The sequence below is a fragment of the Oncorhynchus mykiss genome, chromosome 16 (assembly GCF_057628025.1).
Source record: "Oncorhynchus mykiss isolate SJ-2025 chromosome 16, ASM5762802v1, whole genome shotgun sequence".
Lineage (NCBI taxonomy): Eukaryota > Metazoa > Chordata > Actinopteri > Salmoniformes > Salmonidae > Oncorhynchus > Oncorhynchus mykiss.
The window spans coordinates 53,732,113-53,758,551 of record NC_143037.1 but is presented as its reverse complement, the minus strand read 5'-3'; the positions used below and the strand labels follow the sequence as shown (position 1 = coordinate 53,758,551).

The 26,439-nt window shown below is 41.4% G+C and overlaps 1 protein-coding gene and 2 pseudogenes across 2 annotated transcripts; 1 reads left to right on the top strand and 2 right to left on the bottom strand.

Moving 5' to 3' along the window:
• The window catches only part of LOC118939554 (centrosomal protein of 104 kDa-like), a 42,420-nt pseudogene extending 30,094 nt beyond the window's left edge, over window positions 1-12,326 (bottom strand).
• A 2,294-nt stretch (window positions 12,327-14,620) lies between these two features.
• On the top strand, window positions 14,621-18,115 carry LOC110491089 (leucine-rich repeat-containing protein 47-like; annotated as a pseudogene).
• A 5,024-nt stretch (window positions 18,116-23,139) lies between these two features.
• On the bottom strand, window positions 23,140-25,765 carry LOC149976924 (small integral membrane protein 1-like). 2 transcript variants are annotated; one of them, XM_090201654.1, is made up of 3 exons: window positions 25,590-25,765; window positions 24,920-25,059; window positions 23,140-24,710 (listed from the first exon to the last, which is right to left on the bottom strand). In XM_090201654.1, exons 2-3 carry the CDS (start codon window positions 25,015-25,017, stop codon window positions 24,587-24,589), a joined length of 222 nt encoding a protein of 73 aa, XP_090057780.1. In that variant the 5' UTR covers window positions 25,018-25,059; window positions 25,590-25,765; the 3' UTR covers window positions 23,140-24,586. The 2 variants fall into 2 exon arrangements, with proteins under 2 accessions (XP_090057780.1, XP_090057781.1); XM_090201655.1 differs by lacking the exon at window positions 25,590-25,765 and adding an exon at window positions 25,155-25,445.
• Window positions 25,766-26,439: the final 674 nt, after the last annotated feature.

The following is a 26,439-nucleotide window of genomic DNA, read 5'->3' as shown; positions in this document are numbered from 1 at the left end:
TGTAAAACTATTTGGTGGAATGTGCTTAGTGGCTGCACAAACGGGCAAGTGAAACTTGGGCCCGGAAATTGTCTTCTTGAAGACAACACTAATTTGCTTTGACTCTAGGGTTCCAAGCCAAGCATCACACAGTTCTTCTCCCTAAATTTACTTTCAAGTGGAATTGCTAATCCATCCTGTCTCAGCCTCCAGTATTTATGCTGCAGTAGTTTATGTGTCGGGGGGCTAGGGTCAGTTTGTTATATCTGGAGTACTTCTCCTGTCCTATTCGGTGTCCTGTGTGAATCTAAGTGTGCGTTCTCTAATTCTCTCCTTCTCTCTTTCTTTCTCTCTCTCGGAGGACCTTAGCCCTAGGACCATGCCCCAGGACTACCTGACATGATGACTCCTTGCTGTCCCCAGTTCACCTGGCCGTGCTGCTGCTCCAGTTTCAACTGTTCTGCCTTATTATTATTCGACCATGCTGGTCATTTATGAACATTTGAACATCTTGGCCATGTTCTGTTATAATCTCCACCCGGCACAGCCAAAAGAGGACTGGCCATCCCACATATGCTCTCTCTTTCTTTCTCTCTCTCTGAGGACCTGAGCCCTAGGACCATGCCCCAGGAATACCTGACATGATGACTCCTTGCTGTCCCCAGTCCACCTGACTGTGCTGCTGCTCCAGTTTCAACTGTTCTGCCTTATTATTATTCGACCATGCTGGTCATTTATGAACATTTGAACATCTTGGCCATGTTCTGTTATAATCTCCACCGGGCACAGCCAGAAGAGGACTGGCCACCCCACATAGCCTGGTTCCTCTCTAGGTTTCTTCCTAGGTTTTGGCCTTTCTAGGGAGTTTTTCCTAGCCACTGTGCTTCTACACCTGCATTGCTTGCTGTTTGGGGTTTTAGGCTGGGTTTCTGTACAGCACTTTGAGATATCAGCTGATGTACGAAGGGCTATATAAATACATTTGATTTGATTTGATTTGATCCATTTGGAAAATTTCCAAAACAGGCATACTAAACTACACTGAACAAAAATATAAACGGAACATCCAAAGTGTTGTTCCCATGTTTCATGAGCTGAAATAAAATAATTTTCCATATGCACAAAAAGCTTATTTCTCTAAAATGTTGTGCACAAATATGTTTACATCCCTGTTAGTAGCCATTTCTCCTTTTTCAAGATAATCCCTCCACCCGAGGCACCTCAATAAATTGATTAAACAGCATGATCATTACACACGTGCACTTTGTGCTGGGGACAAAAAAAGGCCACTCTAAAATGAGTAGTTTTGTCACACAACACAATGCCACAGATTTCTCAAGTTTTGAGGGAGTGTGCAATTGGCATGGTGACTGCAGGTGACTGCAGGCGACATAGCTGTTGCCATGCCAGAAAATGTCATGTTCATTTCTCTACTATATGCCAGCTCCAACCAGCCTCACATCCGCAGACCACGTGTATGGCGTTGTGTGGGCTAGCGGTTTGCTTAGGTCAATGTTGTGAACCGCATGGTGGTGGTGAGGTTATGGTATAGGCAGGCATAAGCTACGAACAATGAACACAATTGCAATTTATCGATGGCAGTTTGAATGCACAGAGATACTGTGACGAGATCCTGAGGGCCAGTGTCGTGCCATTCATCCGCTGCCCTCACAACATGTTCCAGCATGATAACACAAGGATCTGTACACAATTCCTGGAGGCTGAAAATGTTCCAGTCCCTGCATACTTACAAGACATGTCACCCATTGAGCATGTTTGGGATGCTCTGGATCGACGTGTACGACAGTGTGTTCCAGATCCTGACAATATCCAGCAACTTTGCACAGCCATTGAAGAGGAGGGGGACAACATTCCACAGGCCACAATCATAAGTCTGATCAACTGTATGTGAGGAGATGTGTCGCGCTATGAGGCAAATGGTGGCCATACCAGATACTGACTGGTTTTCTGATCCAAGACCCTACCTTTTTGTTAAGGTATCTTTGACCAACAGATACAGTGGGGCAAAAAAGTATTTAGTCAGCCACCAATTGTGCAAGTTCTCCCACTTAAAAAGATGAGAGAGGCCTGTAATTTTCATCATAGGTACACTTCAACTACAGACAAAATGAGAAAGAAAATCACATTGTATGAATTTTAATGAATTTGTTTGCAAATTATGGTGGAAAATAAGTATTTGGTCACCTACAAACAAGCAAGATTTCTGGCTCTCACAGACCTAAAACTTCTTCTTTAACTCGTTACCTGTATTAATGGCACCTGTTTGAACTTGTTATCAGTATAAAAGACACCTGTCCACAACCTTAAACAGTCACACTCCAAAATCCACTATGACCAAGACCAAAGAGCTGTCAAAGGACACCAGAAACAAAATTGTAGACCTGCACCAGGCTGGGAAGACTGAATCTGCAATAGGTAAGCAGCTTGGTTTGAAGGAATCAACTGTGGGAACAATTATTAGGAAATGGAAGACATACAAGACCACTGATAATCTCACCTCGATCTGGGGCTCCACGCAAGATCTCACCCCGTGGGGTCAAAATGATCACAAGAACGGTGAGCAAAAATCCCAGAACCACATGGGGGGACCTAGTGAATGACCTGCAGAGAGCTGGGACCAAAGTAACAAAGCCTACCATCAGTAACACACTACGCCACCAGGGACTCAAATCCTGCATTGCCAGACGTGTCCCCCTGCTTAAGCCAGTACATGTCCAGGCCTGTCTGAAGTTTGCTAGAGAGCATTTGGATGATCCAGAAGAAGATTGGGAGAATGTCATATGGTCAGATGAATCCAAAATAGACTCGTCATGTTTGGAGGACAAAGAATGCTGAGTTGCATCCAAAGAACACCATACCTACTGTGAAGCATGGGGGTGGAAACATCATGCGTTGGGGCTGTTTTTCTGCAAAGGGACCAGGACGACTGATCCATGTAAAGGAAAGAATGAAAGGAGCCATGTATCGTGAGCTTTTTAGTGAAAACCTCCTCCATTAGCAAGGGCATTGAAGATGAAACGTGGCTGGGTCTTTCAGCATGACAATGATCCCAAACACCCTGCCCGGGCAACGAAGGAGTGGCTTCGTAAGAAGCATTTCAAGGTCCTGGAGTGGCCTAGCCAGTCTCCAGATCTCAACCCCATAGAAAATCTTTGGAGAGAGTTGAAAGTCTGTGTTGCCCAACAACAGCCCCAAAACAACACTGCTCTAGAGGAGATCTGCATGGAGGAATGGGCCAAAATACCTCTGTCATTGCCAACAAAGGGTATATAAGAAAGTATTGAGATAAACTTTTGTTATTGACCAAATACTTATTTTCCACCGTAATTTACAAATAAATTCATAAAAAACCTACAATGTGATTTTAAAATGTAAAATTATAGGCCTCTCTCATCTTTTTAAGTGGGAGAACTTGCACAATTGGTGGCTGACTAAATACTTTTTTGCCCCACTGTATTTGTATTTCCAATAAGGTTAAATCCATAGATTAGGGCAAATGTATTTATTTAAATTGACTGATTTCCTTATTTGAACTTAAACTCAGTAAAATTTTTAAAATTGTTTCATGTTGCGATTATATTTTTATTCAGTATAAATCGAACGTCAGTATATCGAAAAGAAGACCGATTTTGGTTTGTAACCCTGCAAAAATTGTCTTCCAACTCGCTTCAAATGATCACTCTGAGAATAACTGTTCCAGACACAATGCGCATCACTTAGCAATGGCAAGTTTTGTCATTTGGAAAAATATTATATTTTATTTGATATATTACGTCATGCTTTTTACTATAGCATACGGTCCCTTCAGAAAGTATTCATACCCCACGACTTATTCCACATTTTCTCATGTGTCACGTCCGGACCATAGAAAGCCTTTATTTTCTATGGTAGAGTAGGTCAGGGCGTGACTAGGGGTTTAGTCTAATTTATATTTTCTATGTGGGGTTCTAGTTTGGTTTTTCTATGTTGGTGTTTTGGTATGATTCCCAATTAGAGGCAGCTGGCTATCGTTGTCTCTAATTGGGGATCATACTTAAGTAGCATTTTTTTTCCCACCTGTGTGTTATGGGATATTGCTTTGAGTTAGTGCACGTAGCATCTCTGAAGTCACGGTTCGTTATTAGTTTATTGTTTATTTGTTTTTGTCTTTGCTAATTTTCACATTCTTTATTAAATTACAGTATGTGGAACTCAACATATGCTGCACCTTGGTCCAATATTCATTCCAACGAACGTGACAGAATATCCCATCAACAAAGGACCAAGCAGCGTGCCCAGGAGGAGGAAGTATCCTGGACTTGGGAAGTGATTCTGGTTGGGAAGGGATCCTGGACTTGGGAAGAAATCCTGGCAGGACAGGATCGCCTTCCATGGCGGGAAACGCAAGCGGAGAAGGAAGGACAGCGACGACGCCAGGGTTCGTGGCCACAGAGTAAGCCCAAAAGACAGCCCAAAAACTTTTTGGGGGGAGGCACATGGGGTGGTCGGCGGAGCTGAGGAGTGAGTCAGAGACCGTCGAGGAGTTATTGGATAAATTGGAGGAGAGTGAACAGAGGGGAGAGTTAGAAACCTTCGAGGAGTTGTTGGATAAATTGGAGGAGAATGAAGCGAGAGAGCTACTATGCTTGAAAATGTGTTGTATTTGATTTGGCCCAAACAGATTTTTGTTTTTATTCAGGACAAAAAGTGAATTGCTTCGCCACATTTTTTGCAGTATTACTTTAAGTCCTTGCTGCAGACAGGATGCAAGTTTTTGAATATTTTTATTCTGTACAAGCTTCCTTCTTTTCACTCTGTCAACTTGGTTAGTATTGTGGCGTAACTACAATGTTGTTGATCCATCCTCAGTGTTGATCCTATCACAACCAATAAGCTCTGTAATCGTTTTAAAGTTGCCATTGGCCTCATGGTGAAATTCCTCATGAAGGATGCCTGTATCTTTGTAGTGACTGGGTGTATTAATACACCATCCAAAGTGTAATTCACAATGCTCAAAGGGATGTTCAATGTCAGTTTTTTTTTTACCCATCTACCAATAGGTGCCCTTCTTTGTGAGGTATTGGAAAACCTCCCTGGTCTTTGTGGTTGAATCGATGTTTGAAATGCACTGCTTGACTGAGGGACCTTACAGATAATTGTATGTGTGGGGTCGAGAGATGAGGTAGTCATTCAAAAAAAAAAAAAATCATGTTAAACACTATTATTGCACACAGAGTGAGTGAGTGACTCAGAGTGAGTGACTTGTTAAGCACATTTTTAACTCCTGAACTTATTTAGACATGCCATAGCTAAGGGGTTGAATACATATTGACTCAAGACATTTCAGCTTAATTTTTTTAATGAATGTAAAAATGTCAAGCAACATAATTCCACTTTTACATGATGGGGTATTGAGTATATTGAGGCCAATTTTAAATTGAGGCAGTAACACAACAAAATGTGGGGACAGTAAAGGGGATACTATCTGAAGGTGCTGTACTATAGGTGTCTTGACTGTGATAAAGGCTCGGGAAATAAGATAAATGAACAAAACAAGGCATTAACTTAAGTTCCCAGTCACAACTATTGAAATGACCCAAGAAGCCACAAAGAGCCACGAACCGTGCCCATGTCCAGTAGGTTGTGGACCTCCAGATGATGGTACACTGTCCTGTACTCCTCCATCTGCTCCTTCTTCTTCTTGGCCGTGTCGTAGTCCTCCTACTCAATGGCACAGCGCTTCTCCACGTTGGATCGGCCCAGGCATTCTCCTACCTAGCCCAGTCACACATGGGGACAGATGGAGAAGGCAGGAGGCACATGAATGGATAAAGAGAAAGACAGAGTGATTTTGAAAGGTTATTTTTTGTGCTTAACTATTTTCATGTCAATGAATGAACGACCAAAGGCCCAAATGTCAAACTATATCTTATGTTGTTCAACAGGACCGCATATGAAATAAAAATAGTTAAGTCCTCCTTAAATTGTGGTTACTATGCAACAGTTCATTGCCATGCCCCCAGAGCATCACGGTATTACATGGACGGAATTGGTAGTGTTTACTAGCTGGTATCCCAAATGGCACCATATTTACTTTATAGTGCACTACTTTTGACCAGGGCCCAAGGGGTAGTGCATTACATAGTGAATAGGATGCCATTTTGGACACAGACCATAGGTTCCAGTAAGTCCAATGTGTAATTTTACTGGGAAATTTCACAGAACTGAGGGAGCTTGCTAGTCGGTGACTGGTAACACATATATTTATATAAGTTACTGGATTAGCTACTAATGTGACAGACAATTAGTAGTAGACATATTTCAAGTATGTGACAATATGAAGTAATATCTTTTTCTATTAATCCTGCATAGGTGTGAGTTATGCCATCAAGGAGCTATGGAGAGAGTTTCGGCTAGATCACCTTGGCAACAGCAGTGTATGTAATGCTAAGAGGCGTTTGGGTTGGAAAGAACCCGTTCTTTGGTTACAGGCTAGCGTCTGGTTTGTCACAACAAAGAAAAAACACTCACTCGCCTTCACCGCAGCTGTTGTGCTTATTAAGTATTCATGGTTGGTATGACGACCGAGTACACATAGGTGGTTGGTGACAGGAATCTGAACAATGTTTAATGACTATGATTACAGACACGGCAAAATCAGACTGCAAAATTGCAAATCAATAAGGAAGTGAAAAAGTCAAAAGATGAATTCAAAGACTTGATATTGAGTATACTGTATGTGTACATTTGGAATGCAATGATAGTGTCTCTACACTACAGGACCAAAAGTATGTGGACACCTGCTCATCAAATATCTCATTCCAGAATCATGGGCATTAATATGGAGTTGGTCCCCCCTATGCTGCTATAACAGCCTCCAGTCTTCTGGGAAGGCTGTCCACTAGATGCTGGAACATTGCTGCAGGGACTTGCTTCCAGTCAGCCACAAGAGCATTAGTGAGGTCGGCCACTGTTGTTGGGCGATTAGGCCTGGCTCACAATCGGCGTTCCAATTCATCCCAAAGGTGTTTGATGGGGTTAAGGGCTGCACTCAGCGCAGGCCAGTCAAATTCTTCCATACCGATCTCGACAAACCATTTCTTTGTGGACCTTGCTTGTGCACGGGGAAGCATTGTCATGCTGAAACAAGAAAGGGTCTTCCCCAAACTGTTGCCAGTTGGAAGCACAGAATCGTCTATAATGTCATTGTACGTTGGTACGTTAAGATTTCCCTTCACTGGAACTAAGGGGCCTAACACGAACCATGAGAACCAGCCCCAGACCATTATTCCTCCTCCACCAAAACTGTACAGTTGGCACTATGCATTCGGGCAGGTAGCGTTCTCCTAGCATCCACCAAACCCAGATTCGTCTGTTGGACTGCCAGATGATGAAGCGTGATTCATCACTCTAGAGAATGTGTTTCCAGAGTCCAATGGCGGCGAGCTTTACACCCCTCCAGATGACGCTTGGCATTGTGGATGGTGATCTTAGGCTTGTGTGTGGCTGCTCGGCCATGGAAACCCATTTCATGAAGCCCCCGACGAACAGTTATTGCGCTGATGTTGCTTGCAGAGGCAGTTTGGAACTCGGTAGTGAGTGTTGCAACTGAGGACAGACGATTTGGACTTATCAGAGCAAAGGACAGATTTCCACCGGTCTAATGTCCATTGCTCGTGTTTCTTGGCCCATGCAAGTCTCTTCTTCATATTGGTGTCCTTTAGTAGTGGTTTCTTCACAGCAATTTGACCATGAAGGCCTGATTTACACAGTCTCCTCTGAACAGTTGATGTTGAGATGTGTCTGTTATTTGAACTCTGTGAAGCATTTATTTGGGCTGCAATTTGAGGTGCAGTTGACTCTAATGAACTCATTGTCTGGAGCAGAGGAAACTCTGGGTCTTCCTTTCCCGTGGCAGTCCTCATGAGAGCCAGTTTCATAATAGTGCTTGATGGTTTTTGCGACTGCACTTGAAGAAACATTCAAAGTTCTTGAAATGTTCCGTATTGACTGACCTTCATGTCTTAAAGCTATGATGGACTGTCGTTACTCTTTGCTTATTTGAGCTGTTCTTGCCATAATATGGACTTGGTCTTTTGCCAAATAGGGCTATATTCTGTATACCACCCCTACCTTGTCATAACACAACTGACTGGCTCAAATGCATCAAGAAAATAAATTCCACAAATTAACTTTTAACAATGCACACCTGTTAATTGAAATGTATTCCAGATGACTACCTAATGAAGCTGATTGAGAGAATGTCAAAAGAGTGTGCAAAGGGTGGCTACTTTGAAGAATCTTAATTATAAAATACATTTTGATTGTTTAACAGTTTTTTGGTGACTACTTCATTCCATATTATTTCATAGTTTTGATGTCTTGACTAATATTCTACAATGTATATCTATCTATGCAATACATATTTTCAGATCTACACAAGTTCCATGGGGAAATGGGGTACTGGGTATTTTTATTCCATTTCCACACAGAAAGACCCTAGAAGCACCTTTTGCAGGTCAGCGATTGCCTGTATGAGTGTTTTGGCAAACTCTTATCTCTCCTGACGGACCATCTCCTGCTTCTTGTCATCCAGTAGGTGGATGATGTGGGCTACCTCGGGTCCTGATACATGTCAAAAGCCAGGTCATCCAGAGGAGAGATGGACTCACACTTACTGAAAGAGACAATGGGATAGAGCCGCTTTTAATGCATAGAACATACTGTAGCCTCGGTTTACACTTGTAGATTATTAGGTACCCCTATTAGCCAAATTAGGTATTCAAAATATTACCTGAAATTGTTTGATTAGGTAAACAAATATTCTGTACATTTGAAATGTACAGAGTATTGTTAGTACAGTCATTTACATGTTGTTGATGTTTTTTTTTTTTTTTACCTCTATGGGATATTGCTATTTTTTGAGTCTCAGAGTGACTATTTGACAACTATCCAAATGTAAGTGTCATTTGTGTTTCTCTTTAGCCTGGATTCCTGGGCTTCTACGTTAGCCATTTCTATTTAACAGACTGTAGCCCAAGCTAAAGAGAAAAACATAACAATCGAAATGGCAAACAGTGGTGATTTAGAGGTCTTCTCGATGAGCCTTCAACCAATGAGCCTTCAACCGTATGTTGCAACCAAGGCGGTCACGTGCTGACTGCTGTTAAGGTAGTGCTCAATCAGCTTCTCTCTGCTTAGCTGTGGGCAAACAGAGGTACAATTAACCTCTCTCAATGACAGGTCTCAAAACACACAGCGAAAAGGCACAGGTCATCTGCTCAGTAAAGCACAACAATCACAACCAACTGACTCCATATTATGGAAACCCAAATGGGGCATATTCCAGTTGTAAATTAGAGAACTAACAGTAACATGGACGATATGAGGACTACTCAACTCTGTATATAATAGATGAGGCAAGTCATCAGAGCTGGGTGATCTACCACAAGTAGTCTCGTCAATTCACGTATATCTACACATCTCAATGATATGACCAGAAATAGTACTGCATGCAGCACTCAATATACTTCAATATGTCACTCTATAGGTTTCATCTGTACAATCACAACATACATGGAACAGTGAGAACACTAAAACCCTGAGAGATAACCAGGCCAGCTAACACTGTGGCCATGGTGGAGGTACTTATGCGTGGATTTAGAGAGCAACAATGTGGAGCTTGTCCCGTGGAATCTGCCTTCCTGTGTGTTGGAGAGGTAAGGCTGGACCACTCGTTGTAGGGTAAAGTTCCCCCTAGATGCTGATCTATGGTCAGTTTAGCATTTTCCTAATTAATGTTTAAGGTTAGGCTTGGGGGAGGGGAAGCTGATCTTGGATCTGCAGCTAGGGGAAACTTCAACCCTGAGCTGGGCCACTCTCCTCCAGGGGCTGTCCGTCCGCAGGTCTATCTGATTACACTGGCTATGGCCTCCTCTGTGATTACTCTGCCCTCTGAGTCTGATTACCACATTCCTGTCCCATGTCCGTCAGGGCAAACGCACACGCATACACACACACACGGCAATACAGGCACACACAGTGACCACCATGGAACCAGGCAACACTCTAACAAAAGAAAAACTGACACACAGTTACATAAACAGTGGAAAATGTATTTTTCTATTGTTTTTTTTGTTTTTTACATAAACACATTATGGACGCATTTTATAACATCAATAATATTCAGAAATATCAACTATGATTATCTGCAGATCAATGTAGGCCTATAATGTGTATCTGGTTATAGTTATATGAAACTCAAAATGTTTTTGATTTTACTGTACCATAGACTAACACTTCATGTGCTATACTCACTGTCCTGGGTTAAATGCTTGTGGACAAGTCATGTAATCAGTCATGTCAATAAAAACATGTCACATGTAAATGGGTGTGTCGGAATACACATACTAGAGTACTACATTTCTGCGTTTAATAATCACTCGTATTTTCCGCCTTATGTACAGCTGATAATCAGATAAAGTTACGCGCTGTACCATAATGAACAAATGGTGGGAGTCAATGCAATCGCACATTAGATGATCCATTCAGAGTACTATTTTCAAAATGTCAACATACTATAAAACATTATTTTTGGGAAAGTTGCACAAAATACATTAAACCGAAATATGTCTTCCGCATTTAACCCAACCCTTCTGAATCAGAGAGGAGCGGGGGCGGGCTGCCTTAATCGACGTCATCGGAGCCCGAGCAGTTGTTGTTGGGGGTTAACTGCCTTGCTCAAGGGTAGAACGGCAGATTTTTCCACCTTGCCGGCTCGGAACCAGCGAACTTTCGGTTACTGGGCCTACGCTGTTAACCGCTAGGCTACCTGCCACCCACTTAAGTACACTAGTATGGGTATTCGGACACAATAATGACTTCACATTGGCAACCTCACAAACACAGCAGCTCTATCTGGTGTGTCACAGTAGTACTGCACCTTAAATATCCAGTCAAATAAAACATGAAAGAACACGTACACACGTTAAAGAGCAGCCACTTACAATAGTGTCAATAGCATTGCCATCCACAAAATCTCCCAAAGGATGTATGGCAACCAATGCAACCTGAAATGATAAACAAAAGCCTATGAAAAAAATCGAATAAACAATGAAATTATATGAATGTGGTAATACCTAAGTTCAATCAACAGGCTATGGGGAATTACTTTATGTGTAGTACCGGTAGGTAATGATTGACTGTGAGTGTGACATAGTGGAGTACCTGGTTGTAAAGGTTGTAGCGGTTGACATGGTTTCTGTGAAAGGTTACCCGGAGGTAAGTTCCAATGGCATCCATGTGAACAGACTATAGAGAAACATAGAGAAACATATAAAGAGAAACATACCTATGGCAACATTTGCATACCAATTCCTATTACTGTGAACATTTCTTGTAACAAAAATGCAGTAAATTATGAAAATGTAGGCCTACACACTGAATGCACAAAACCTTTGGAAAACCTGCTCTTTCCATGACATAGACTAACCAGGTGAATCCAGGTGAAACTGTGGGAAGCATTGGAGTCAACATGGGCCAGCATCCCTCTGGAGCGCATTCGACACCTTGTAGTGTCCATGCCCCGATGAAATGAGGCTGTTCTGAGGGATAAAGGGTAGGAAGGTGTTCCTAATGTTTTGCACACCCAGTGTATATCATAATAGTAATATAGTTACTTAGCAATAACCAATGCTGAAGTTCACCATGTTCAATCACTATATGTGCGTCAAGTGGGAATTGAACCTACAACCTTGGTGTTCCCACCACCATGCTCCATAGAATCATAACCACAACAACAACATAGAGAACAGCAGAAACAGACTGCAATCCAGGCTACATGCTCCATCCAAGTAAGCCAGACACATGTACATCAGGGCACACATTTTCTATGGGACAAGGTCAGGTAGTCCCTCCCTGTTTCAGTCCATTTTCTTCCTTTTGGTGCCTAATGGATATGACCCCTGTTCGTGTTGGTCAGACATCGCTGTTCGCTGATTCTAATGACTCACCCTAATCTGCAGAGGGTTCCAAAGAGACTAGGTGAGTGGGCCTCTGGTAGTCTGTCGCCGATGTGGAACTCTATCCTGCCTGAGATCAGGTACTGGTGGGCCAGCAGCTGCAACTTACGGACCCGACTCTGCCCTGCCAACTGCAGAGTGACCTCCTGAGTATATGGACAGAACCTGTGGAAGAAACAAGTGAGGTTGGAACTTATTTTTATTTGTATTTTTTTTTAAATTAAATAATACAAAACAACATACAGACGAAAAACCAAAAAAAATCAACACCACTCCTGCCCAGATCCACCTGTTCTCACCCGTATCTCCAGTGCGTCCGTATGACATCTCGAAATATACAGACAGATGGATTAAAAGTACATTTACATTGTAATACTTCTGACAGACAACTTTCGAACTCTGGCCAGAACTTTTCAACTTCATAACATTCCAAGAAGGCGTGAATTATTGAGTCATCGGTTAGTTTTACAATTACGACGTGACTCCGTCGTTGTGCTGTAGAATTTGTGAATTTTGTCTATTGTATAATACATTCTATACATTAGTTTATACTGGATTAAGAGTAGATTTTTGTTACCTTGTTTTCATTAGTTACTGTATGTTCAAGCATTCCCTCCATCTTGTGCTAATGTCAGTTGTTTTTTATTCTTGGTTCCAATAGTTTATATTTTTTACTAAGAGATTGTCAGTTGAATAGGCTCTCTGCAAGGTTTTGTATATCGTACCTATCATATGAATATCCTTCTCTGACTCAAATAGGATTCCTTCAAGATTGCTCTGATGTCCAAAAGATTACAAATCAACATTTTGTGATATTAAAGTTTTCAGTTGCACGTATCTGAAAATATCTACAATGGTCAGTCCAAAATTACTTGTTAATTCTGTCGTGGAAATAATTGTATTTCCTCTTTCTATGCCTTTAGTTTTCCAAATGGACCAATTTATCGGGAACATTCTGAAAAGCTATGCAATGATTGTTCCATAGGGTTGTGTTCTTTGGGAGTGATGTTGGTTCTTGTAGAATTAATTTCATTTTCTTCCATATTGTTATAATGTTCTTAACTATGAAGATAAGAAAAGATTCTGCGGGTGAGAACGAGCATTTCTTCAATATGTACCCATTGTTCCTCTTCAGTGTATTTAACAATGTCTCAAGTAAAAGCCTTGGGTGGCGAGTTGATACAATTACATACCTGGAAGGTTAAAACCACCCTCAGACTTGGGGAGATGTAAAACTTCCCCTTTTTATTCTGAGTTTTATTTGCCCATATAAAGTCTGTTATTTGCCCATAAATATTTGGAGGGGTAATTGGTATAAATATAAAACCTTTGGGAGCCAGGCCATTCTGAAGACGTTTATTCTACCTGTAAGATTTATGGGAAGATTGCTCCATTGAAATAGATCTGCTTTCATATTGTTGAGTAATGGGATAAAGTTATCTTCATACACAGTGTACAAGACATTAGTGTCACGACTTCCACCGAGGTGGGTCATCTTCCTGTTCGGGCGGCTCTCGGCGGTCGTCGTCACCGGTCTACTAGCTGCCACCGATCCCCTTTTCCTTTTCTGTTGGTTTTGTCTTATTGGTTACACCTGTTTCTTGTTTGGGGTTTGGTTAGGGCTATTTAAGCCGGTTATTCCCACCTGCTTTTGTGCGGGCTTGTTTCTCTGTTCGTTTTGTGGATGTGTTATTTTTGTATTTTCTCTGGACTGTTTGTGTCCTGTTTTTGGGCCGGTCATTGTATGGTGTTTCGGCGTGACCTTTCTGTCACCGGAATAAATACGGTTGTCCTTAACCCTCTGCTCTCTGCGCCTGACTCCGCACCCACTACTTCTAGAAGTCTCTCTGCGCCTGACTCCGCACCCACTACTCCTAGAAGTCTCTCTGCGCCTGACTCCGCAACTACTACTCCTAGAAGTCTCTCTGCGCCTGACTCCGCACCCACCACTCCTAGAAGTCTCTCTGCGCCTGACTCCGCACCCACTACTCCTAGAAGTCTCTCTGCGCCTGACTCCGCACCCACTACTCCTAGAAGTCTCTCTGCGCCTGACTCCGCACCCCCTACTCCTAGAAGTCTCTCTGCGCCTGACTCCGCACCTACTACTCCTAGAAGTCTCTCTGCGCCTGACTCCGCACCCACTACTCCTAGAAGTCTCTCTGCGCCTGACTCCGCACCTACTACTCCTAGAAGTCTCTCTGCGCCTGACTCCGCACCCACCACTCCTAGAAGTCTCTCTGCGCCTGACTCCGCACCCACTACTCCTAGAAGTCTCTCTGCGCCTGACTCCGCACCCACTACTCCTAGAAGTCTCTCTGCGCCTGACTCCGCACCCACTACTCCTAGAAGTCTCTCTGCGCCTGACTCCGCACCCACTATTCCTAGATGTCGTAACAGAAGCACGCACCACCCATGTAGTCAGCAGGAGCAGCGGCAACCCCCCTCCCATCTATGGAGGAGCGTGTCCTCCACCATACGGCCATCCTCAATCGTATCGGGTCAGTGATGAACATTGAAATTTAAAAAATACAGCTTGCTCATGTCCCATTTCATCTCTATAACCACCGCTATCAACAACTAGTCCACCTAGGTGCGTGTGGGACTGTAGTCCATTACATCTTCCATCCAAAACATTTGGAGCGTCCAGTCTGCATGTGCGCTGTGCATTTTTTATCTCCACTGCTGGTTTCATGTTTTACTGCGTCTTCCATTTGGCATATAAACGTTTTAAAAAGTATTTCCGGGTGGCATGACTTTGCTTTCTTCCGGATCTGGTATAGCATCATGGATGTTCAAGAGAGTTGGCCAGAAATAGAGAAAGCCGCAAAAGAGAAGAGACGCGAACTGGTCCTGCAAGGTGCAGTTATCGATGAAAAGATATCCTCGAATGGAGGTCTGTGTTCTGCAATCTATTCTCTCAAGCTCCTAAATTACCTAGAAATCATCCAATGCCCGAGTTTGACAGAAATTCATGGAGACATAAAAAACCTGACCACCCTTACAAGCTTGATTGTTTGTAGGAATAAGCTTTCCTCTATTCCCAAAAATCATTGGACATTTGAAGTCACTGAAAGTCCTCGACATTTCAGTCAGCACCCTGAAAGCTTTGCCTGATGAGAGAACCCAGCTAAGCGAGCTCAATACACTCAACGTGAGCAGCAACAATATCAGTCACTGCCAGGTGGACTGTGTCGTTGCACGAAGCTCTCCATCATCAACATATCAAAAAATGGCATCACTCGGTTCCCTGATGACTTCTATCGCCTGGATCTCCTCAGCACTGTCGTTGCCTCTGAGAATTACATTGAAGACCTGAGTGGAAATGTTCACATGCTTTCTGCTCTAAAGGGGTGTGACTAAAATAGATGGGTAATATCTTGTACTGCTACCTAAAATATGCATTCTTGCATCTTGTCTATTCCTTCTGCATTATTATGGCCATGATTGACAAGGTACCTCTCTCAGGTACCTCTCTCAGTTCTACTCATCAACAATGTATTGAACGGACCTGAGACTGTCGGGACATCTTCCTTGCACAAGGCCTTTCAGATGGTGAGACAACAGACCTGGATGAAGCCCCGTTTGGTTATTCATCTTAGTTGAATGTAGTAACATGCATGTAACACTGAATATAGTAACATGCATGTAACACTGAATGTAATAACATGCATGTAACACTGAATGTAGTAACATGCATGTAACACTGAATGTAATAACATGCATGTAACACTGAATGTAGTAACATGCATGTAACACTGAATGTAGTAACATGCATGTAACACTGAATGTAGTAACATGCATGTAACACTGAATGTAATAACATGCATGTAACACTGAACGTAATAACATGCATGTAACACTGAATGTAGTAACATGTATGTAACACTGAATGTAATAACATGAACTAAAAACAACAAAAATATGAAATGTTCCTCTCCAGGTTTTGGACCAACAACAAGCTCCGTGACATCCCCTACGAGTTGAGCGACTGCTGAAGGAGATCAACTTCAAGGGAAACAAACTAAAAGACAAGCGGCTGGAGAAGATGGTCAACGGTTGCCAGACCAAGTCCATCCCGGACTACCTTCGAGCTGGTGGCCGAGGAACAGGTAGCAAGCAGGCCGACGGGGGCCGGAACGCAGAGAAGACCCAGACCAAAAAGCAGCGCAAGCAGAAGAAGAATGAAGAGGAGGATGAGGATGAGGTGGATAAGTTGAACCGGCTGGTGGTGAAGGTGCTTCACATTTCTGACAACCACGGGGCGTTCACTGTAAAGGTGGCCAACGAGCTGAAGGATGTGAGGCCATACTTGGTGTGCTATGTGGTCAGAGGCATGAACTTCAGGTCCGGGAATGCGCTTAAGAGATTCCTGGCTGCTCAGGTAACGTTGTTTTGAGATGAGAACATGTTCATCTAGGAGCCAGTCTGTTTCTGCGTTAGCCGACTCTTACGTTGCTGTCTTTGACAGTCATATTTGGCAAGGTAACAATGTAGGCTAGAAGTTTCTTAGTGCAGTATGGGACCCAGATTAAGAAAAATCTACAAAATAAACTCAAGCACATAAATGGACATAAACTCACCATCCTCAACAGCCTCTTTTGCATTATTCACAACTCTTTCTCTCTTGTCTGTTGTGGTTCAGACCAAATTTCACAATGACCTATGTGGTAAAAGGACAACTGCAACCATCGCAACTCACAACATGCAGCTACTCAAGGGACCTCTCATGTATGATGCCAGGCGTCCTCCCATATTAAAGGTACGATGCAACATTGCATGACATTTTCCTCATACCACGTTAGACAGCCACACATATTCAAGTCAACTCGCTTGAGCCATTTAGCTATGTATTTCAAACTTTTTGCATTTGATTGGTTTATGATGACATTTCTCAGGACCTTGTCCCATGTCTTTGTTCAAGTAGTTTATGCAGACAGTCTTATAAAGGTCTCTAGAGAAGGCTGATTTTCTATTGGACACGGTAACTCCATTTTAGTAGAATCCAGTATTTTGAAGGACACTCTAATAAGCAATTGTGAGCCATCACATTATTCCATTCTTAATAATACCTTATCCTTTTTTCCGTATGTTATGCCAAAGCCAGGCGACGCACCACCTGTTAATAGTATTATCAGTCTTATTGAAAGACCTGCATATGTCTTCACAGCAACAGTTTGAACACAAAATAACATTGTTGCTAGTTGTTGTCCGTCACTCTTGGCAAATCATTGTATTCAAAAACTGCATTCAGGTTTGTGTCAATGCATTTCAGTTCCATTCAAGGTCATTCAAACAAGCAAATAATATTTTGAAAGGAGCACAACTCTCTCATGAACTGTTGTTCACTAGAGAGTCCCCCTGGGCCGTAAGGAGATGACTGCGGTGGAGCAGTTGCAGCTGGAGTGGGAGAGGACCAGAGGTAACAGAGGAAGAGGCAGAATGTTTCTGAGTATTAGCACCTGTCTTTAAAGGAAAGATTCACCCATTTTGAATGTTATATTGTTCTTGTGCATCTCTGAACAATGTTCTGTCGATTCCCGGAGTCATTTCATGTTTTCATGTGTTCTGAGCTATTGCCACTCAAGCAGGCAGAAATTTGACAGGGATGATGTAGCTTTGCGATAAAGTGTCTCTCACTACACTGGAAGTTAATAGGAATACGACTTTTAGATTGCGAAAACGTCTATCATACATGTCAGATTTCAATACTGGGTGACGTCATAACACAGGATGTTGTCTTCTCTCTAATGAGCCATTGATCATATTTTTGCGATATTCCTACCTCGAGAAATGTGTAATTTAACGAGGTTTCACAACATTTGTCCTATTTGTCTGCCTCTTCAGTCCAAGGTGCATTGCATGGTGCCGTTGCATGGCCGTTGCGAATGTCAGACTCCACTCTGCGAGGCACATCGATCTGCAGGTTGAACATTTCGTATTTGGTAATTTATTTGGATCCCCATTACTCTTCCTGGGGTGCATACAAAACTTGAAACATGACATAATATAGAACATTAAAGGGATACTTTGGGATTTTGTCAATGAGGCCTTTACGTACTTCCCCAGTACCAGATAAACGCGTGGATACCATTTTTATGTCTCTGTGTCCAGTATGAAGGAAGTTAAAGTTTTGCGAGACAATGCTAACTAGCATTAGTTTAAACAAAACTGGAAGTCTATGGTAGATACCCATACTGTACGCTAGCGCTAGTTAGTAACTTCCTTGAAACTCATTGCCAATATTCCGAAGTATCCCTTTAATAGAAAAGAACAGCTCAAGGACAGAACTAAATAAAAACATGGTGAGATTGTAGACTCCTAAATTGATAACTGTAAAATCGCCTAAACAAACAGCACTAACTAGCTACACTTTTTATGCAAAATGATGTGGAGTGTCGGCTGGAGAGACAAATATATTGATTAAAGTCACCATGCCTGAGAGATTTACATGGTTATCAAAACGTCATGCCAGGGTAAGCTTACACGAAACACAATCATTATTTTAAGTGTTTCTAAAATCCTCTATGGGAAAAAGGAATGGTGGAAAAACGATTGGAACCATTTCCCTGTTTCACCGCCAGGTTTTATGGGTATTATGGCACCTCCGCTGTGGGGCTCTATAGGGCTGTGGTGGTCATGAAATTTTGTCAGCCGTTACTGTCATGCAGTAACTGCTGGTCTAACGGTAACACATTTAGCATCTCGAGGCCTCTACGCATACAGACTCTATACAAACAGCTGATGCGCGTCTTTGGAACAGCTACATTTTAAAAAGTCAAATAAATCAATTGAATATACAACATCACAATAAATCCATTACTTATTTTAGGCAGGTCTAAAGAAACATAAAGAAAATGTCTTTCAGAAGAACAGAATGAGTTGGCCTACTGTATGTTATCTGGCTATGTGCCATGCCGTAGGTGGTAGGCTTGTTATTTAGCAGACAAAATATGCTTATAATTCCGGTGCCATTATTTTATAGTAAGAAGAATATAATACAAAGGATATGTTTCCTATTACGGAGTGTGCATATGAAGTGGCTATGTTGAGTGTGAAAGTGATCAGTTGAAACAGGTCTTGTACGCTAGATTTAGAGATTTGGCAAATTTAGTTGTGAATGATACAACCTAGAGGTCGACCGGTTAATCGGCATGGCCTGGCCGATTTAATTAGGGACGATTTCAAGTTTTCATAACAATCTGTAAATGGCATTTTTGGACACGAATTACATTGCAATCCACGAAGAGACTGCATGGCAGGCTGACCACCTGTTACGCGAGTGCAGCAAGGAGCCAAGGTAAGTTGCTAGTTAGCATTAAACTTATCTTATAAAAAACAATCAATCTTAACATAATCACCAGTTAACTACACATGGTTGATGATATTACTAGTTTAACTAGCTTGTCCTGCGTTGCATATAATCAATGCGGTGCCTGTTAATTTGTCATCGAATCACAGCCTACTTCGCCAAACGGGTGATGATTTCTCAAAAGCGCATTCGCAAAAAAGCACTATCGTTGCCAATGTACCTCAAATCAAACCAGTCAGGATGCTCTCGATGTTGCAGCCGTAGAACCCTTTGAGGATCTCATGACCCATACCAAATCTTTTTAGTTTCCTGAGGGGGAATAGGCTTTGTCGTGCCCTCTTCATGACTGTCTTGGTGTGTTTTGACCATTCTAGTTTGTTGTTGATGTGGACACCAAGGAACTTGAAGCGCTCAACCTGCTCCACTACAGCCCCGTAGATGAGCATGGGAGCGTTCTCGGTCCTCCTTTTATTTTACTGTAGTCCACAATAATCTCCTTAGTCTTGGTTACTTTGAGGGATAGGTTGTTATTCTGGCAACACCCGGACAAGTGATCAGGCCTATCACCGTTGTGTCGTCTGCAAACTTAATGATGGTGTTGGAGTCATGCCTGGCCATGCAGTCGTGGGTGAACAGGGAGTACAGGAGGGGACTGAGCACACACCCCTGGGGAGCTCCAGTGTTGAGGATCAGCGTGGCAGATGTGTTGCTACCTACCCTCACCACCTGGGGGCAGCCCTTCAGGAAGTCCAGGATCCAGTTGCAGAGGGAGGTGTTTAGTCCCAGGATCCTTAGCTTAGTGATGAGCTTTGAGGGTACTATGGTGTTGAACGCTGAGCTGTAGTCAATGAATAGCATTCTCACATAAGTGTTCCTTTTGTCCAGGTGGGAAAGGGCAGTGTGGAGTGCAATAGAGATGGCATCATCTGTGGATCTGTTTGAGCGGTATGCAAAATGGAGTGGGTCTAGGGTTTCTGGGATAATGGTGTTAATGTGAGCCATGACCAACCTTTCAAAGCACTTCATGGCTACAAATGTGAGTACTTCGGGTCTGTAGTCATTGCGTTACAGTGCAAGCAGAGTCAGGGTATTTGCAGCAGTATGGGCCACCTGGCTAGTTGCGAACTGTGTGAATTTCTTCCTAGCAAAGACCGTAAATAATTTGCCAGAATATTACATAATTATGACATAACATTGAAGGTTGTGCAATGTAACATCAACGGGTTGCCACCCGTTGGATAAAATATGGAATAGTTCCGTATTTCACTGAAAGAATAAACGTTTTGTTTTCTAAATGATCATTTCCGGATTTGACCATATTAATGACCTAAGGCTCGTATTTCTGTGTGTTTATTATGTTATAATTAAGTCTATGATTTGATATTTGATAGAGCAGTCTGACTGAGCGGTGGTAGGCAGCAGCAGGCTCGTAAGCATTTATTCAAACAGCACTTTCCTGCGTTTGCCTGCAGCTCTTTGCAATGTTTGAAGCACAGCACTGTTTATGACTTCAAGTCTATCAACTCCCGAGATAAGGCTTGCAATACTATAGTGCCTACAAGAACATCCAATAGTCAAAGGTATATGAAATACAAATGGTATAGAGAGAAATAGTCCTATAATTCCTATAATAACTACAACCTAAAACTTCTTACCTGGTAATATTGAAGACTCATGTTAAAAGGAACCACCAGCTTTCATATGTACTCTTCTGAGCAAGGAACTTAAACGTTTGCTTTTTTACATGGCACATATTGCACTTTTTCTTTCTTCTCCAACACTTTATTTTTGCATTTAAACCAAATTGAGCATGTTTCATTATTTATTTCAGACTAAATGTATTTTATTTATGTATTATATTGAGTTAAATTAAAGTGTTAATTCAGTATTGTTGTAATTGTCATTATTACATATATATATATATCTCACCACCGTGAGATATATATATATATATATAAAAATCGTCCGATTAATCGGTATCAGATTTTTTTGGTCCTCCAATAATCGGTATCGGTATCAGCGTTGAAAAATCAAACCTTAGAATGTCTTAGAAATCAAAAGATATATGGGCTGCATGATGCGACTATAGGGTATTGATGATTTGAGAAGACACAAAAAAAAGCTTGCGCTCTGTTCCTTGCCTCAAGTTGCACACGCTGTTCTCTCATCAAGTGATCATATTTTCATCCATCAGACTATTATCAATTAATCTAGTCTTTACTAATATGTATAGTTAGTTTTGATTTAGAATGGCCATTATCAAATGGGAAGGAACAGAGGCAGGGGTAAAAAGATGTCATCCGTAGGCACTAGAAAGGTGAATGGACGTGCATTCCCGCTTGTTCGTTTTTCAATCATGCCTTGTAGGCTACTCCATTTTTATAGCAGAGCATGTGCTTAATACGAGCAAATGATAAATAAATATAGTAGCATCTTTTTAGTGACAACCATCAAAACTCTGCTTTCACACGGGATTGCATATAGAAATGTCTGGCCTTATAAAAACACGTATTTAACTCCATCAACCAATGTTTGAGGAGCATGCAGCTTCTCGGAGATGGAAACGCACGGTGGTGAGATATTCTGTAGTTAAAGGTAATGTGTCAGCCTATTAATTATGAAAATATAGAAAATGCCCTATTACTAGGCTATTTAAAATCAAATACAAATTGCAGGTTAACTCTAAGCCGCCCTGCACAATCAATGAACCAACAGCATCACTTAGGCCTATACATTCTCTCCCAGACTCATGGATAGAGTGTAGCATAAGTATGCATAATAATACAGTCCACACTCAAAGGCGATTATTTGTTTAATTTTGTACCAAAGACATATTTTAGTTTTTTCTGACGTGCGTAATATGCGGCAGCCTATGTATTTCATAACTGCAAAATCATTATTTAAATTCAGTTGTTTTCAGGCTTGGGCTCATAAGCTGCAATATGCATATGGGTGTTGAATGAATAATCACCTTAGAAATGCGATGTCATTTTTGTTAGACTTTGAAACAACATCCACAACGACCACGTTTTCCACTCCGTTTCAACTTCTTTCTTCAAATTGATTGATCACAGTGAGGTAGGTGAGTTTTAAAAACACGATACTGTTTTCACGATAAGTGTTTGATGTGATTTTACATTTGCATTGACGTGAGTGGTTAGAGGACCAATCAAGCGCTGAGGACCAGACCACTAGGTCATTAGCGAGTTGGGTACTACCAACGGATGTCCAGAGTGCATAAGAGCAGATTACCGTGCAGTCACGTGGAATTTTACTGGGGTCATGACTGCTGATGTGGCGGTAATACGGTCACCGCAACAGCCCTACTTCCAAGGTGCAAATTTGCAGACTTCCCATCATGGATTCAACAATGATTCAACAATACGGCAAATGATTTTCAGGAAATATAAAAGTGCAAACTTCTGGAGAATGAGGGGCGGCAGGTAGCCTTGGACTAGTAACCGAAAGGTTGCAAGATCAAATCCCCAAGCTGACAAGGTAAAAATCTGTTGTTCTGCCCCTGAACAAGGCAGTTAACCCACTGTTCCTAGGCCATCATTGAGAATAAGAATTTGTTCTTAACTGACTTGCCTTGTTAAAGGTTCCATTTTTTTATGATATAGAATCGCAAAAGCTGCAGTAAGGCCTACATTTGTTTTATTGCCTTACCTCCCTAATCTTACTACATTTGCATACTCTGTATATATATTTTCATATTGTGTTATTGACTGTACGTTTGTTTATCCCTTGTGTAACTCGGTGTTGTTGTTTTTGTCTAACTGCTTTGCTTTATCTTGGCCAAGTCGCAGTTGTAAATGAGAAAGAACAAAATATATGACAGATTTTTTATTTTTCATAGTCATCATTGACATTGTGGACATTACATTCTCTGTATGAGCAGTCACATAGGTTGACTTCAACATTGGGGAGGGGACCATTGCAGAAGACAATTTTGCCTCTAATATTGAGAGGGGGGCCGTAACCCCACTTTCCCCCTGGAAATTACACCCCTGCTACAGGGCTCAAATGCACAGGATTTTTTAAATCTGCATGATAGGTTGATTATAAAGATATTTCTCTTTGCAGACTTGGCAGATTTTAAGTGAGAAAAGGCTGAAACTAAACATATTAAAGTGTATTTTTGTAAAGATGAGGTTTGATATTTGCAGATGATTACACCTCAATACTGAAATCAATTGTACATCTACCTGAATAACATTGTTTCCAGTCCTTTTCAAGAGGAAAACATCTTGTTTGACTCACATAGTTCACACACAATGTTTGTGGAATAACACATGGAATCAATATATTTTCAACAGCCTTTTTATCACTATTAGTATTCGCTGTTTCCTTTCATATAAATATTGAAGCCACATGACTTTGATGCACAGTTGAATAGGCTTACAAAACATGCCCAACAGTACAATCTTAAAACCACAGAAATGAATACAGTGCCCTCAAAGCATTCACACCTCTTGACGTTTTCCACATTTTGTTGTTATAGCCTGAATTTAAAATGTATTAAATTGAGATTTTGTGTCACTGGCTTACATGCAATAGCCCATAATGTCAAAGTGTATTTAGAAATGATCAACAAGCAAATTGAGGGAGCTTGAAGAATTAAAAAAATAGTAATGTGCAAATATTGTACAATCCAGATGTTCAAAGCTCTTTGAGACTTACCCAGAAAGACTCACAGCTGTAATCGCTGCCAAAGGTGATTCTAACGTATTGACTCAGGGATGTGATACTTACCTAAATGAAATGTTTCTGTATTTCAATAAATTAGCACAATTTTGTCAAAACATGTTTTCACTTTGTCATTATGTGGCAAAAATGTAATCCATTTTAAATTCAGGATGTAACACAACAAAATGTGGAATAGGTCAAGGGGTATGAATACTTTCTGAAGGCACTGTAATATCACTTACTGAGAAGAACATATTGAATACCAAAAGTCTAACATTTTGTTCATATTTTTGGACTTAATCGCCTAATTGCCCTGGCATTTCACATAAAAGACCAAGCTGTGGGGAAGCTGTAAAATCACTTTACAACAAGCAAACTGCAATCCCAACACTTCTAAAAAAAGGAAACATAAAATCCTGACTATTATTGAAAGTGTGGCTCCAATAATCTTTGATCCTCTCATACAGCCATTATTTGGTCATTTAAAACCCATGTATAATTGATACATAACACATAATTGATACATAACATAATTCCATCCATTGAGGGTCCTTCCTCTCTGAACAAGGGTCCTTCGGTCAGTGGCTGGTCAGCATTTGTGGGCGTAATATCCAATGAGGTATCCTAAGATGTAAACAGCCACTAGTGCAGCCAAAGCTCCGGCCACCTTGATAGCTACGCCCAGGGTGCCAGTGCAGACCCTGTTGTAGAGCCTTTGATAAGCAGAACATGTCATGTAATACATATGGCCAGTGATTACTGTTGGGGTCAGTTACATACACTATCAGTAAACTCAAGAGGTCAGAATGTGGAGAAGTTAATCAAATGGGATTTAATGGAGGAAAAACAATGTGCACTGACTATCATTTTAATGTGATACACCTTAATTGAAAGTAAAGTAAATGTCTTATTCACAGCTTACCCCGTTACACCTGTTCCAGCCACATTCAGGTTGATGTTGTCTTCATTCCAGCGGTTGTATTGAACACCAGCAGTGTTGGGGTCCGTTTCAGAAGTCATTCTTCCCTGAACGTTATATACTGCAAATACTTCTTCAACAGCCTGTGAAGAGAAGATAGTGATGGCGTTAGGCAATATGGACACAGAATAGGTAACAGCTTCATAAGACATTTTTACACGTCTTTCAATTGTCTTACCACAATCAATTTAGACCAATTCAGTCCCTCCTCCTCCCATTCAGGCCAACTTAAATTTCAATAAATTTTGTGTATCTTATTATATGTAATTGTATCATAAAATAAGTTTTTCTATGACACTTTAAAACTCAAAACAGGTGTCTGGAGCTGTGGAACATTGATCAGCTTGCTCAAAAATGATCCGCTGGAAATTATTCCTGTTGTTACAGTACATGCTGCCCAGACCGCTCGAGCGCGTTCGCGTACGCATGTTGATTTTGTCCACCCACACCAGACGCGATCAGGACACTCAGGTTGAAATATCAAAATGAACTCTGAACCAACCATAATTTGGGGACAGGTCGAAAAGCATTAAACATTTATGGCAATTTAGCTAGCTAGCTTGCTGTTGCTAGATCATTTGTCCTGGGACATAAACATTGGGTGTTATTTTACCTGCACAAGGTCCTCCGACAATTAATCCACAGATAAAAGGATATAATTAATCCACAGATAAGTTTTTGTTTCTAGTAATCTCTCCTCCTTCAGGCTTCTTCTTCTTCTTTGGACTTTATATGGTGGTTGGCAACCAACTTTAAGGTGCATTACCCACACCAACTGGACTGGAGTTTGGACCTCAGTTTATCACCCAAGTGGATATATGCTCCTAAAAACCAATGAGGAGATGGCGCGTCGGTATATGTTCCTAAAAACCAATGAAGGGATGGGAGAGGCGGGACTTGCCCTTCAAGAACCAAGTTCTATTTTAGCGCCTGGCTACGCAGACACTAGTTGACAAGCACAAGCAGTGTGGGTGCAATGATTGAATAACATGCATATGTACATTTATTTTTCAACGCTCGCAGTGTGGTCAGCATGTTAGTCACCCAAATTAACCTGTTAGTCACCCAAATTAACCTGAAAATAACTGGAAGTCAGTTATTATGTTATACAGTCAGCAGCACTGTGCTCTATCGAGGACTGAAGGCAGATAGTCTTGAAAAGTGTGCCTCTTGCTCTATAATTATGAAGCCTTGAACAAAGTTCATGATTTCATCAAGGTCAGCATTCATCACCTGGTCATAAATTGATAAGGCTTATGCGATAGTAGTTATATGGCTCTTTCCAATGATGATAAACATTATTTTATCCTTCTCGATGGTTTGATTCATTTTTTCACCATTCATTTTTCACATAGTGAATTTTACAAACACTTCAAACTAAGTATGTGTTTGGTGTAGGCTTAGCTTGGCGTGACGTTTTGATAATCACTTTAATTATCTCTCAGGCAAGGTGAGTTTTATCA